This window comes from Canis lupus, chromosome 1 (assembly GCF_003254725.2).
Source record: "Canis lupus dingo isolate Sandy chromosome 1, ASM325472v2, whole genome shotgun sequence".
Taxonomy (NCBI): Eukaryota; Metazoa; Chordata; class Mammalia; order Carnivora; family Canidae; genus Canis; species Canis lupus.
In genome coordinates this window covers 121,741,771-121,757,114 of record NC_064243.1, presented here as the reverse complement: position 1 = coordinate 121,757,114, position 15,344 = coordinate 121,741,771, and the positions used below count along the sequence as shown (strand labels likewise).

The following is a 15,344-nucleotide window of genomic DNA, read 5'->3' as shown; positions in this document are numbered from 1 at the left end:
CTTTAAATCTTCGATAGATGCTGTCAGGGGAAGCTGCTATAATTCCAGAAGGCTAAAACCCAGATAAGAGTGGGTGCTGCCTCCACCAGTCTCTCAGGGGACTGGTAGGCTGACCTAAGTGCATAACCCCAAAGTTTTGGAGAACAAGGATCTTACTGCTCACCCTGGCATCAGCTGCTAGGAATGCTGGCTGCTAATCCCACAGCTGCATGGGGCCGTGGGGACTGAGGAATGGGGCACAGCAGCTGGATCTCACTCCTCCCCCTAACACAAGCCTCTTACCAACAGTTAGTGACCTCTTCCTTTATCACACACTCTTCTGGTTTTTATATCTGTTCAGGTTCCAGAGTTTCAAAATAGTTGGCTCTGAAGTGTTTCCTTGTTTCTAGTCCATAGAAATTAGACGCTGTTTTGATAAAGGAACTGATCCCTAGGGCTGTCTACTCCACCATTTTGCCTGATGTCCTCCAGAACTCTGCCTTTATTTATTTATTTATTTATTTATTTGCATAAGTCACTTTAAGTTGAGTTTCTGTCACTGGCATCTAAGAGATGGCAACAAACTGCAGCAAGTGCCATGCTTGGTGCTGTGTGTTTTTCAGATTTCAGAAAGACTGGATCCCTTTCCTTGGAAGGGAGGCTGAAATGTACAGAGAAACCACATATTACAAGGATTAAAATGATCAGTATCAGCCCTAAGGATAAGCAGATGAAGTACTAAGGGAGCTCCACGGAGGGGAGGATCTTTTGACCTTGAGTTTAAAGATAAACTTCTGTAGAATTCTAAGAACCTCATCTAAGGTCTGGAGCCCTCCATTGACGCCAGGATCCACGGACAATTCTGGTGCCCACCTGCTCACCTCTTGTCCCCCATTCCCAGTGAAGAGCCGGGTACATGGAAGTGGATCAACAATATTTGCCGAAATTTAACTTTGTTTAATTGAAGGTATTTTGAGGCGGCTGATGTTCACTTGGATGAGTGATTATAATTTGAAGGATTTTAGAGGGAAGGAGGAAGTTTTCACTGTCAGCTTTTACACTTGTCATCACCATTATTCTTCAAGCCAACCCTGAGGCAGGTATCACTCTAAGACCTGTTGTACAAGTTAATGAAGTTCAGAAGGAGGTTCAGTGTTTTGCCTAAGGCTTGTTAGCAGGCAAGTGGCAGAGCTGGGATCACAACTTGGGTCTGTCTAGGTTTATAGTTCAAGTTCTTCTGCTGTCACTTCTGAGCACTAGGACCTCGTAGAAGGAAGCAGCAAATGTTCATGGAATGTCTACCAAGTCCCTTCTCTCATGGAGCTGGTGTTCCAGTGTGAAGAGATGGAAACTAGCATGGAAGCAGATAAAACTGAGAATCCTAAAAAGTGGTAAGAGCTATGAAGAAAATGTAAAAAGTGAGGTGCTGGAGGATGCTTGGAGGAGAGGGGAGGAGCTTCTATGGACAGGGTGTTAGGAAAGTCTCTTTATTTGAATTGAGGACTGAATAATACAGAGGAGTAGACCATGCAAAGATCTGGCATAAATATACTGCAGGCAACAGGTCAGCCAATGCCAAGACCCCCAGCAAGGAGAAGAGAGAAACCAATTGTGGTTGGTATGAGTGGCAGGGTGCGCGCAAGGAGGTGGGAAAGATGGGTCAGATAATACAGAATTCTAGTAGGACATCTGGACTTTATTCTAGTTGCAAGAGAAGTCATGGAAGGCTCAAACCGGGAGAATGACATGATCTGGTTATTTTTAAAAGCTCCCTCAGGCTGCTGAGCTGAGAATAGATTGGGGGGTGCATGAATCAGAGTCTTTGGCTGCTAGTGATAGAAAACCTGATGCAAACTGCTTTAATCAGGAAATTTACTGGCCTCTTTAACTGTAAGTCCAGAGGTGATGCAGATTTCAGAACTGGCCGGTTCAGCCCTGAATCAAGTGCGGTGATAGAGTCAAGAATTCAAGTTCTATCTCTTGGCTCTGCTGACTGCAGACTCAACTTCGTTCTGAGTCTAGGAGGCATCTGGGCGGTCTTGTTGGCCTTAAATACAAGGGCCATACGCTTTGTACTTCCCCACCAAGGGATGGATAGATTTTTAAATTTTTTTATTTTTATTTTTTATGGAAACACTTGCAAAGAACAAGGGAGAACTTTTTCAGAAACCACCAGGAAACCATTTGTGAAGTGTCACGCGCCCACTCCCAAATCAGCCACTTATGGGGCAAATGCATTGCCTTTAGACCCGAGTGTGGGGTGGGACAGCTTCCCACTGGCACAGGGGTTGCGTGGGCTGTGGCTGACCATCGAGGGAGGGGAGGCAGGGTGGGGAGCTGACCATGTCCGTGATGGGGGCAGGAGTGGGAGCAAGGAGGCAAGGAGGCCGGAGAAGAAGCTACTGAGGACAGAGGCGATGGTGGAACCAGAGGAGGTGATGCGAGCCATCAGACTCTGCCTTTCGGAGGCGTTGGGGTTGGACAGGCAGTGAGGAAAAGAGAGGCGCTAACGTTCCCCATTTCCCCAGGTTTTCCTTCCATCTTCCTTGGAAGCAAATGCAAAAAGCATGTGTGTGGACCGGGGAGCTGCCGGGGGAGAGGGAAGAGAAGCAGAGCAAGCAGGCACAGACAGGTGTCAACTGCAGGGAAGGCCAAGCCTGACCCTCTGTTAGGATCCATCATCCCAGTTAGGCTTTGGGGCGGAGGTGGTTGGGTCACGGCCAGCTCCGGCAAGTAGGCACCGACTGGGCACCTACGGTGTACAGGGGCCGTATGAGAAAAAAAAAAAAAAAGAAAAAGAAAAAGGCATAGTTTTGAAATAAGGGAAAAAGAATGGGCAAAGTTATCCTTGAAAAATCTCTTAGATAGTCCAAACATAGCACTATATTAATAGAGGCGCAGTAATTAATACACGGCAACATATAATTGCACATTTTAATTCATTACACAGGCACAGGGAAGAACTGACTCTGCTGAAATTAAAAGCTCTCAGGAGCGACGCCCGGGTGGCCCCGCGGTGGAGCATCTGCCTTCGGCCCAGGGCGTGACCCCGGGGTGCTGGGATCGAGTCCCGCGTCGGGCTCCCTGCAGGGAGCCTGCTTCTCCCTCCGCCTGGGTCTCTGCCTCTCTCTCTGTCTGCGTCTATCATGAATAAATACATAAGATCTTTAAAAATAAAAAGTTCTCGGCAAGAGCGGCGGCGCACGATCCCGGCTCCCGCCGCCGGGGCAGCGCGGGGCGGCGGGGGCACCTGGCGGGCTCCTCCCAGCGGCCCCGGCCCGCGCCGCCCCACGTGACCCGGCCGGGGCGGGGCCAAGGGCGGAGGCTGCGCGCGCTTCCCGGCGTGCGGCGCGGGGGCGGGGCGCGGGCGAGGGGCGGGGCCTCCGGGGAGGCGCGGAGGAGGCGCGGAGGAGGCGCGGCCGGCCCTGGACGCGCGTCTCGGCCCGGGCACCGGACAGGCGCCTGCGGCTCCCGGAGCGGCCCGCCTGCTGCTTGGAGCCCGGGGCGGCGGCGGCGGCGGGCGGCATGCACGTGTGAGATGCGGCCGCGGGCAGCCCGGACGCGAGCAGCGGCCGCCGCGGCAGCGGAGAAGGCGGGCGCGGCCTCCTCGGCGCGGGGCGCGCGGCGCATGAGGGCGAGCACGCGGGCGCTGGGCAGCCGCCGGCCACGCCGCCTCCGGAAACATTTGTTTAGGACTCGTTCGCCCCGCTGAGGTCCCGGCGCCCCCGCCATGGAGGCCCCGGCCGACCCCGGGCCCCCCGCCTCGGCCTCGGCCTCGGCCTCGGCCTCGGCGCCGCTGCGCGCCCCGGCGGTGGCGCGGCTCCGCGAGGAGCAGGAAAAGGTAACAGGCCGCGCTCCGGGCCCCGCTCTCCCGCCCGCGACCTCGGGCGGCGCCGCCCCCTCTCTGCCCCTCCCCCTCCCCTCCCTCCCCGGGGTCCGCCCCCTCCCCCCCACCCCCGCCCCCGCCCCGCGGCGACCCGAGCCCTGGGGCGTCCTGACCCCGCCGGCGGGGGAGCGCAGCCTCTAGGCCCGCGGACGGAAAGTGCTGGGAGAAACTTTTGTCACGTGCTTTTGTTGTCTTTTGTCTGGAGCCCTTTGACCTCCGAGGGGCAGGGACGCGCGGGGGAGAGGGAGGCGACGGTGCTTGACGTGCGTGGCGGAGCGAGGTCTTAGGGGGATGGACGCCGCGGCGCGTGGACGTCGGGCTGGTTCGGGGAGCGGCGGGGCGTGGGAACGCTCCCCGCTGCAGCTTTAAGAACGAAAGAAACCATGTAGCTTTAAGAACGAAAGAAACAATGTATCTTTAAGAAAGAGACGATGTATCTTTAAGAAAGAGACCGTGTAGCTTTAAGAGAGGGAGAAACAATGTATCTCTGAGAAAGAAACAATGTATCTTTAAGAAAGAGGCCGTGTAGCTTTAAGAAAGGAAGAAACAATGTTGCTAAAATGTATATACTTTGTTGCCTCTTGCCGGACTGCACGGAGAAGTTTTCTTAGGTTCGTAATGATGACCCTTCAGGCGCAGTTGCAGTTGTGGCTGTTTAGTTCTGCCCGGACTAGGTCGCTGTTTTGTTGGACTTTCACTCCAGTCGTGTAATACCTGAGTTTGAATCCGCTGCCCGCCTACAGGGAAGAGCCTTCCGCGTTCCCTAAAGGGGCTGTATAGATAGGAAGCATGCGCGATTTAAGAAATACGGTATTACTGTTTAAGCTGGGATTTTTTTTTTTTTTTTTTCCCCCACCTCTCCCCTTTGGGTTCTGTAGCATTTCAGATTCTCACTGTTAACTGGAAGCTTGGAATTCTTACTTTGAAAAGCAGCATTAGTTTACTTACAATGTCCTACGTCCTGTTGGAAGAATCTTGATTGAAAGGGTTAGGAAGTTGTTTCAAAACTGTAAACAGTGGGAATCCCTAACTTCTATTGAACATGCCTGTATAAAGGTAACTACTTACCCAGGTATGTGATTATACTCAGTTCAGTTAGATGAGGGACTTTTCATAGAACCTAAAAAAACCCGGTTTGCTTGGAAACCCCCCTGTTAGGATGAGCTGTGGGACTCTTTCCTACTTTGTTCTGGTTCTGCATTATTTTGTGCATTGGATTTCCTTTTCTGAGAATCGTTTTTCTCTAGTGCCTTATGCAACTGCTGGGTCTTAAACTTGGCTTTTTTTTTTTTTTTTTTTTTTTTAAATCCAATAAGTATTGTGTATGTAAATTATAAGACATTAATGGATCTTAATTTTTTTTTTTTTTGAGAGAGAAAGCACTTCATGAGAACAATTTGTTCATTTTTGGGAAAACTACATTTTTCGTTCTTTTAGGAAAAGTGAAACAGATCCTTAGAAGATGGGGTTCCCATTGCCTTTGGTCTGTTGTGTAGAGATTACTCCTGCCTCTCATAGTATAACTTGTGCCTAATGCTGACTTGATATGTGTTCTACTTGTCATGGTAAAAAGAGATGTCCTTAGTTTTATTCTGATGTTAGTGTGGCTGAAATACAAAGGATACATTTTGGGGTGCTCTGAACAGCTCTCTGGTATAGTATCTAGTTAATTTGAACACTGCCTTTTCAGTTGCAGTCCTGTGGGAACCTAAATAATTATTTTCAGTAGACTTTGTGTTACCAAATTACTTTTCTGTGTTGTGTGATGTTTTGGCACATAAAACCAGCATGTGCATGTGTGTCACGGGTAGGTAAAATCATTCCCAGTTGATGATAAAGCCCTTCCCTAAATAGACTACACTGTATTTTAAAGGATCTGCTTCAGCTAATGGGTCTCAGACTCACAATGCCACAAAATATACTAGTTAGATAGCTATACTTTAATTATAGTTTAATATAGGAAAACTTTACCTAGTAAATATTCAGCCTTTTTTTTTTTTTTTTTTTTTTGTGAGGGACTTTTTTTAGGCTTTAAAACCAACCTAACTATAATATAATAAAATAGAAGTATTGGGATATTCTTAGAATGAGACGAGGAGAAATTTCATTATAGCTTTATATTTGCGTAGCACTTAGTATTTTTTTTTTTTTTCTTTTTAAATATAAATCCAGTTAAATGTGTTTTAGGACTTGGGTTTTTCACTGTGAGAGAGAATTAATATTTGAATGACTTATTTATTTTTATTTATTATTATTATTTTTTAAACTAGCTAGTAGGCTCTAGATGCAGGAAAGAGAAATTAATTCATTACATACAATGGATAAGTTAGATTTAGGACATTATTTTCACTAGGAGCCTTGGTTGAGAACAGATGCTAGGTAATGTGGTTTAAATGTTGCTCATCATTGTTTTTTGTTTTATTGTTTTTTTCCCCAAGTTCAGCCAAGAAGTATGACAAGTTGATCCCTCTCTCTGTTTTTCCCTTGTTTATACTTTGGAGGACTGCATAACAAGGACAAAAAATTAGTGATGAGGAAAAAAAGATAAGGAGGGGCATAAATGAGCCGCAGCCTCAACAAATGGCAACATCTGTAATAAAGGGACAGGATCAAATATTTTAACATTGTTTTCATTTATAGCATCAAAGCTAAAACATTTTCAAAAACTTTTTTTGCTTTTTTAGTTAAAACGTCTGTTTATTCCTTTTTGATTTATCAAAAAGACATGTACAAAGGTTCCCTGCAGCTTTGTTTATAATAATGAAAAACTAAAAATCCAACAGGAGATTAAATCATGATAGGTATGAGCTTTTAGGCAGGCATTAAAAATTGTAGAATGGTGTGGTTACAGTTATGTTTATATGCATGTAAGTATTCACAGTTTATATAGGAAAACACCACTAAGTGTTTTTAAAGCACATGATTTAATTTCTTATTTTAGCTAAAAGTGAGTGAAATTGGATGGGATTTTAGCTCTTTCAATAAAGGCTGTTGATAAAACTTATTTTAATTAATTATAATGAAAACTGGGATGTTGTATCTTTAATTGGTAAATACATTCTGGGCCTGAAAAATGGCTCTTGGCTAGTTTGAACACCAGTTAGTGTGGTTTGTTTTCTTGGTTATTCCAGAATTGATAGATATAATTTATTCAAACATTCATTCCCCAGTTGATTTCCTTTTTTCTTTTTTTCCTTGAAGGTTTTATTTGCTCTTAATTCTCTGTCAAAAGATTACAGGGCCAAGAAGTAATTTGGCTCATTTCTTTTTCTTTTAACTAAAATGTGTTTTTACTAACGGCAGTAGAATATTTGGTGGGAAAATGTGAGCCACTTTGAAGCCTCTCTAGACTGGCCTGTGCCACAAAAGTTATGATTAGGACTGTAGTGGGCTGTTCGAGGGAAGTTTCCTCATATTCAGATCTTGCTATTTCAGAGTTGCATTCTGTTGAAAATTTGGTTTGTTGGCCAGGGTGATATTTCTACAAAATCTACATTTTATATTTCCAGATACTATTATCTTTTATTAGCAGAATTACTGAGATTTTTATTGTAGTGTGAAAAAAAGTGGTATTTAGTATTGTTTTCATAGGTTTATTTGGAAGACAATAGTAACTTTGGAGAGCTCAGGAGCATAATATCATTTTGTTATAATTGCTGCTGAGTGGCCCTTGTAATTGTCAATTAGAATTTGGAATAATTTATACTTTCCTGATACAGAACCTGGATTAACATTAAATATTTCAAATTCTTCATAAAGGAGAATAATTAATATAATGGAGGGTTTTCATATTTCTTATGATAAACTGCACATAGTTTAAGAAATGGTGAGCCATGTACCTCATACAACAGCTGTTCTCTCCAAGCCCAGAATCCAAGCATATAACTTTTGAACACATATTAAGTGCTGCTGCGTGCCATGGCAGGCACATACCTACTACATGCCACTCTCTGCTGAGGATACAGTAATGAACAAAATAAAGTTCTTGCTTTCATGGAGATTCTAGTGGTAAGGGCATGGAATAGGCACATGTAAAATGTCAGATGGTTTGTGATAGGTGAGGCTAGGTAGAAAAGAAAGTTTTGTAAGAGAGGGTATTTTGGAGAAGAGCTTTCTGGTCAGGGCAGCCAGCTCAGAATGAGTCACGGTGAGAGCTGTATCAGAGCATTGTAAGGATTTTGGTTTTTATTTTTATGAGATGAGAAGCCATTGGAATGTGTTTTGAGAATCATAATGGTCTTAAGTTATAAGCATCCGTTTCTCATGTGTGAAGAAAGGGAGGGATAATGGGATTGTGAGGTGGTATTCTATAAGGTCCATTCTGTGTATGCTAGGCTGATATTAAAATCTTCATTGACTCTTAATTTTTCAGGTCAACAATTTGGGTTGTTTGTACTTTTTGCCCTGAACTTCTAGTGGTGTTTTATCTGCAGTTCTACTTATAATGCTTGTTTTCCAAAGTGGTTATACCAATTCACATTCCTTGTCAGCAGTGGGTGAAAGTTCCAGCTATTGCACGTTCTCATCAGCACTTGGTACTGTTTATCTGTTTCATCTTTGCTCTCCATTCTAATAGTGACAAATGGGATTGATCACCTTTTCAAATATTTATTAGCTACTTGCTTTTTTGTTGTGTGTGTTTGTTTTTGGTAAAATACCTGCTCATCCCTTGTGCATTTTCAATGGGATGTTTGCCATATTCTAATTGATAGTAGCAGTAGTAGTAGAACTACATAGTAGTTCTTTATGTACTTTTGATAGGAGTGCTTTTTCAGGAATGCTAGTCTGTGGCTTGACTAACACCATAATCTATAATGGTGTCCTGTGATGAAGAGAAGAAATTCTCATTTTTAACATTCCGTTGTGATTGGTGTTTTTTGTTTTGTGTTTTTTTTGTCTTGTTTTTTAGGAAGTCTTTACTACCCTAATGTTCTGAATATATTCTCTTATCGTCTAACTTTATTGTTTTGCCTTTCATGTTTAGATCTACAATCTACCTGAAATTGATTTTCAGGGGGATTGAGGTCAGGTTTCATTTTTACCATACCTAGTTGCCCCCTCACTGTTTCTTGGAAAGATTGCTTGCTTTCCATTGCATCATTGTCTTTGTCATAAATAAGATATGTGTGGGTCCATTTTTTGACTCTGTTCCAAGGGCCTTTTTGTCTTAATACCAAACCTATACTAGTTATAAGCTTTGTATGTCATGTTGATAACCTGGTAGTGTAAGTTTTCTTGTGATTCCTCAAGATTGCCTTATTTTATCCTTCCAATCCTTATATTTTTTATTTTTCTTGCCTTTTGCACGGACTAGAATTTTCTAGTGCAAGGTTGAATAAAAATGGTGATGGTGGGTGTTAGGGGTAAACTTTGAAAATTTCACCATCAATGTGATGTTTACTGTGGATATTTTTAATATTTACTTTTATCAGATTAAGGAAATTTCCCTATATTCCTAGTCAGCTGAGAGTTTTTCTGAATTATGGGTATTGAATTTTAGAAAATTCTTTTTGTTTTTGTTTTAGTTCTTTTTAAGGAGAGGGAGAAAGGAGAATCTCATGCGGGCTCCATGCTGAGCATGGAGTGTAGCAGGGCTTGAACCCCTGACCCTGAAATCATGATCTTAGTGGAAATCAAGAATCAGATGCTTAACCTACTGAGCCATGCAGCTGCCCCTAGAAAATGCTATTTCTAAATTTAGTAATTGTAAGTAATTTGAAGAGTGTGTTTGATCTAATGTTGAGGTTCTCTCTTTTATCCCCCCACCTCTAAGAAAGGCCAAGTTGTAAGAATTAGTTCATGACTGAAGATACATTTTTTAAAGTAAAGGAGTTTTTAGAACTAATTATTTGTGAATTATGTATTTTTTTAGAACAGTTTGTTTTTGTTACTGTTAGCACTTATTATCATGCCAGTCCTGTGCTGTGAGAAAAAACAATTTTGGTTTCAGTCTTTAGGAATTTCTTAATAAACATTATGATACAATATTTCAAGAGGAAAAAAGCCCCATTTGCATCATGTTAGGCCTCCAGAGCAGAGTTCAAAACAAGAGTAGTTCCAAAACACTAGTGGGGAAAGGATACAGGAGATGCAGAGTCTATGCTTTAACTATACGTGCTTGATTTTGTCTTCTCATCTAATGTTTTTAGTATGGGTTTCCAAATCTTTTAGCTTGTGTCATTCTTTCCTTCATCTCCACATTGGTTTTGAGTACCAATCTTTTTAGTCTGCCCTCGGGCACTTTTTTCTTTCTTTTTTTTTTAAATTTATTTTATTTTTTTTAAAGATTTTATTTATTTATTCATGAAAGTCACACACACACACACACACACACACACACACACATACACACAGGAGAGAGAGAGAGAGAGGCAGAGACACAGGCAGAGGGAGAAGCAGGCTCCATGCAGGGAGCCCGATGTGGGATTCGATCCCGGGTCTCCAGGATTGCGCCCTGGGCCAAAGGCAGGCGCCAAACCGCTGCACCACCCAGGGATCCCGGGCAATTTTTTCTTGTTGAAGCTACAACCGTTTATTTTGAAAAATTGTAAAACAGAAAAGTTTAAAGAATAGTTTAGAGTTATCAGTAATATTTTGTATTTTTCTTTATATGTCTATATTTTTTCTTTTTTTTTTCTTGTTGAACCATTTGAAAGTAAGTTGCAGACGTCCTCATGTCTCTAATACTTAAGCACTTATTCTATTAGAACAGGGTCATATTCTTATGTAAACATAGTATTTTTTTTCACACCCAAGAAATGAATATTGGCACACACAGTGTTACTATCTAATATACTCAGATTTCCTCAGTTTTTCTAAAAATGTTTTTTATAGCTCGTTTCTGTCCAAGGTTCGATCAAAGATCCCTTTTGGCTGTCTTTCCCTTAGGCCGACCTCAAGAAGCTTACAAACTTGTAGGAGTGAAAAAAAAAATAGAATTTAGAGATCTTTCATTCCAACAATCTTATTTATTGTAATAAAATATATACGAAATAAAATTTGCCATTTTAACCATACATTTTCATGGCATTAATTCTATTCACTGTGTTGCAGCCATCACCACTGTTTCCAAAACAGTGTTTTCAACAGTGTTTTCAAGTCTGTAACCATTAAGCAGTAATTCTCATTCTCCCCTCTCTTGAGCCCCTGGTTACCTCTAACCTGCTTTCTGTCTATATGAATTTACCAATTCTAGGTGTTTGATATAAGTGGAATCGTATGACCTTTGCCCTCTTGTGACTTATTTCATGTAGCCTAATGTTTTCAGGGTTCATCCATGTTGGGTATTAGAACCTCATTTCTGTTGTGACTGAATAGTAATCCATTGTATGTATATACCACATTTGCTTGTTCAAACATGGTTTGTTTCCACTTTTTTGCTCTTGTAAGAGGAATGTTGCTATGAACATTGGTGTACAAGTATCTGGGTCCTTGTCTTCAGTTCTTCATGGTACTACCTAGGAGTGGAATTGCTGAGTCATATGGTAATTCTATATTTAACTTTTTGAAAAGAAGAAGGGCCCAACAGTTTTTCCACAGCATTTGCATAATTTTACATCAGCAGTGCATGAGGTTTCCTATTTTTCCACATCTTTGCCAACACTTATTTTCCGTTATTTTTGATTATAGCTATCCTAATAGGTATTGAGCTGATTGTGGTTTTGATTGCATTTTTCTAATAACTAAGGATGTTGAGTATCTTACCGTGTGTTTATTAGCCATTCATATGTCGTCTTTGGAGAAATGTCTATTCAAATCCTTTGCCCATTTTCAGGTTGGGTTGTCTTTTTGTCCTGTAGTCCTCTAAGGTATTAAATTGTTGTCAGTTATATGATTTGCAAATATTTTCTCCCATTTTACAGATTGTTGTTTTATTCTCTTGATAATGTCCTTTTGCAAAAGTTTTTAATTTTGATGAAATCTAGTTTATTTATTTTTTTCTCTTGTTGCTCATGCTTTTAGTGTCATATCTAAGCACATGCCAAGTCCAGGGTCATGAAGATTTATATCTGCTTTTTTTCTAGGATTTCTCTGGTTTTAGCTTTTATATTTACATCACTGATCCATTTTGAGTTAATTTTGTATATTGCCCATGATTGTTGAGTTTGAGAAAATTTAGGATGTTGTCATCTGAAGATTCATAATCTGAGATTTAATTTATATTATTATGTTTACCATGATTTTTGTCTAGTGCAAATATGGTGGTCACTAACCACATGTATTAAATTTAAAATTCAAAAGAATTAAAATTAAATACAATTTAAAAATCTCAGTCAGATTGGCCACATTTCAGGTGCTCAATAGCCATACATTGTTGTGTTGGACAGTGCTGATTTTGAAGCTATCTGTCATCAAAGAAAATTCTGTTGGGCAGCAGTGGTCAAGAGAGTGGACATTTTTAAAATTCATATTCTAATTTATTTAATAATTGTGAAATATCTTCCTTTATCGCTTTTTTTCTCCTTGCCATTATGGACAGAAAATGAAGATTTCTGAATTGTTAAAAACAGACAAAGATAGTATCTCTAGGCCTTTATATTTTTTTGAAAGATGGTGGTATACTTTGGACAATACGGTAAGGAAACTGAAGGATAATTTTTCTCTATTGGTTGCGGTATCCTTGTAAGTGATTTCATGATTTTTAAAAATGTTTTATTATATAGTTCCTTTTTTTTAAAGCATGGTTAGAAATAATAATCATGAAGTATAATTACTGGAGTGATGAAATAAGACATAGGAAACATACAGTCACTAGGATCCTGTAATGTACCTTAGACTTGTAAAAAGGTTCATTGTACTCATAACAATTTGTAAGGTAAAATGAATTTTATTCTTTTACTAAGTAAATTTTCTTTATTTTTTGGAAGACATTTAAGAAGTCATGAAATGGGGGATCCCTGGATGGCTCAGCGGTTTAGTGCCTGCCTTCGGCCCTGGGCATGGTCCTGGAGTCCCGGGATCGAGTCCCATGTTGGGCTCCCTGCAGGAAGCCCGCTTCTTTCTCTATGTCTCTGCCTCTCTCTCTCTCTGTGTCTCTCATGAATAAATAAAAAAAATATTAAGGAAAAAAAAAAAAAAAAAGGAAGTCATGAAATGCCAATCTTTGCAAATGATTAGAACTACCTAAAAAAGAAAGTTGAAAACTACAACTGTTCTGTGGGTCTTGACACTTTTTTCAGATCTGTTACCACAGGGTCTGCCATCTATATTTGAATTTCTCTTCTTCCATAGTTAAAACTTTGGTTCTCAACAGTGTCGATATCTATTTTGTTGTATCCCTCATATACACAAAATAGTTTTAGAATTACTACATTAACATCACTGCCAACAGCAGATCCTGTGAAGTTCAAGATTTCCTTGAAGATCCATTTGTTATAGAATTAACCCCTTAGGGTGTAGAGTTAGGTTACTGATCTCAAAGTGCTTGAGTTATTACTACTTTTTCTGTGCACTTATCTTTTGGATTTGATGTACAGTTTCTATTTGTATTGAATTATAGTGTTTGATTTTTTATCAGTTTCATTCAATTTTGTTTTATGAGTACATAAAACTTCTATATGGTTTAAAATCACAATTGTATCAAAAGATATACTGAGTAATTAATTCTGTTCTTTTACCTATCCCAGTTGATATTCTCAGTAAATTCTAGTTTCTCAAAAAAAAAAAAAAAAAAAAATTCTAGTTTCTCCTCCCTCTGTTTTTCTTTAAAAATAAAATTTAAGATATACTCTTACCTTCCTTCCCACCTTCTTACACACCAGGGAGCATGTTATATTTTGCCCCTGTTTTTCTCATTAAATTTATACTTAAGAATTACTGTAGTTCAGAGAGATCTTCTTCATATTTATGACTGCATAGTACTCTGTTGTGTGGGTATATTGTCAGGTATTCAGCTGGTATATCTTTTTGATGGATGTTTGGTGGTTTTCAGTCTCTTGATAATGCAAATAGTGTTTCAGTGGATCACTCTCTGTATGTTTTCTCATTAGTTAAGTGATTTCATGTGAAGTCCTAGAGATGTGATTATTGGTTTGAAGGGTAAACTAGTTTTGCTTTATAAACTAGTCTTATTTTCTCAGAGTATTACTCAATTTAATTTAAGATATTAAGCAAAAAGAGGTAAGACTAGAAGAATAAGGTGGCCAAAACCTAGAGAACAATATGTTTAATTCCTTGAATTGGGTATTTCTTATTTCCACTGCCATTTTCAAGGTATCATTTCTTATCTGGTGGTAATTGCTACCTGGTCTTGACGGTTCTACTCTTACTCCCCTTCTACCTATTTTTGAGTTTTTTTTTTTTTAAGCAATGTAAATAGAATTATGTCACTTTTATCATCCTAAGTCCCACTATACGTAGTGTAACATCCAGGGTCAGTAAAATGTGATTTGAGACCCGTGTGTTGTCTGACTCAGTTTTTAGGTTCATTTCTGGCTACTCCTCACTTATTTACTGTATCTTAAAATAATGACTGTTTTTTAGGAGGTCAGAATACCCTAAATATGTTTCCTTTTGATTGATTGATTGATTGATTTATAAGATTTTATTTATTCATGACAGATAGAGAGGCAGAGACACAGAGGGAGAGGGAGAGAGGCAGGCTCCACGCAGGGAGCCTGACGTGGGACTCAATCCTGGGTCTCCAGGCTCACACCCTAGGCAGAAGGTGGCGCCAAACTGCTGGGCCACTGAGGCTGCCCCCTTTTGTTTTAAAGAAATACTAAAGCAATATAGCAAAAAAAAAAAAAAAAAAAAATCCTGTTTATGGATTTTATTTATTTATTTGAAATTTTTATGTAGAAATACTCAGTTTGTTGCAGTTTATTTCTATTTATTGCTGTTTTTATTTTAAGAGCCTATAGTCCATTCCTTTACAAAGAGCTTATTAAGAAGACTTGTAATATTTCACTAGTTTTGTTCCTAAACCTTTGACTTCTTTTATTTTTTATTTTTTTATTTTTTAGAGAGAGCGAGTGAGTGTGTGCTTACACAGGCAGGGCAGGGGGAGGGGCAGCATGAAAGCGAGAGAGAGAATCTTAAGCAGGCTCCATGCCCAGTGTGGAGCCTGATGTGGAGCCCCATGTGGGGCTTGTTCCCAGGACCCTGGGATCATGACCTGAGCCGAAGGCAAATGCTTAACTGACTGAGCTACACGGGGGCCCCTAATTTTTGATAGTTTAATTTCATTGACCAACCCTATTTTATTTCTCTTATTGTCATGTATTTTACCTCTACATCTGTTTTTAACCCAGAAACATTAGGATTATTATAGTTTTAAACATTCTGTTTTCATGTTTATTTTATTTTAAGCTGGTAGGTTGTTGACTCCTTCCCCCAACACTTTTATTTTTTATTTTTATTTTAATTTATTTTTATTTTATTTTTTATTTATTCACGAGAGACACAGAGCGAGTGAGCGAGCGAGAGAGGCAGAGACACAGGCAGAGGGAGAAGCAGGCCCCATGCAGGGAGCCTGATG

At 40.4% G+C, this 15,344-nt stretch overlaps 1 protein-coding gene across 2 annotated transcripts in view; it reads left to right on the top strand.

The window, feature by feature from the left end:
- The window catches only part of URI1 (URI1 prefoldin like chaperone), an 83,458-nt gene that overhangs the window by 11,624 nt on the left and 56,490 nt on the right, over window positions 1-15,344 (top strand). The window contains exon 1 of one of the 2 annotated variants that reach the window (XM_025425274.3): window positions 3,390-3,820. The exons of the other annotated variant lie outside the window; for it this stretch is intronic. Coding sequence (XP_025281059.1) covers window positions 3,710-3,820 — 111 coding nt within the window. The 5' untranslated portion in view covers window positions 3,390-3,709. Of the gene's footprint in view, window positions 1-3,389; window positions 3,821-15,344 lie in introns of those variants that run through there. 2 annotated transcript variants of the gene reach the window in all.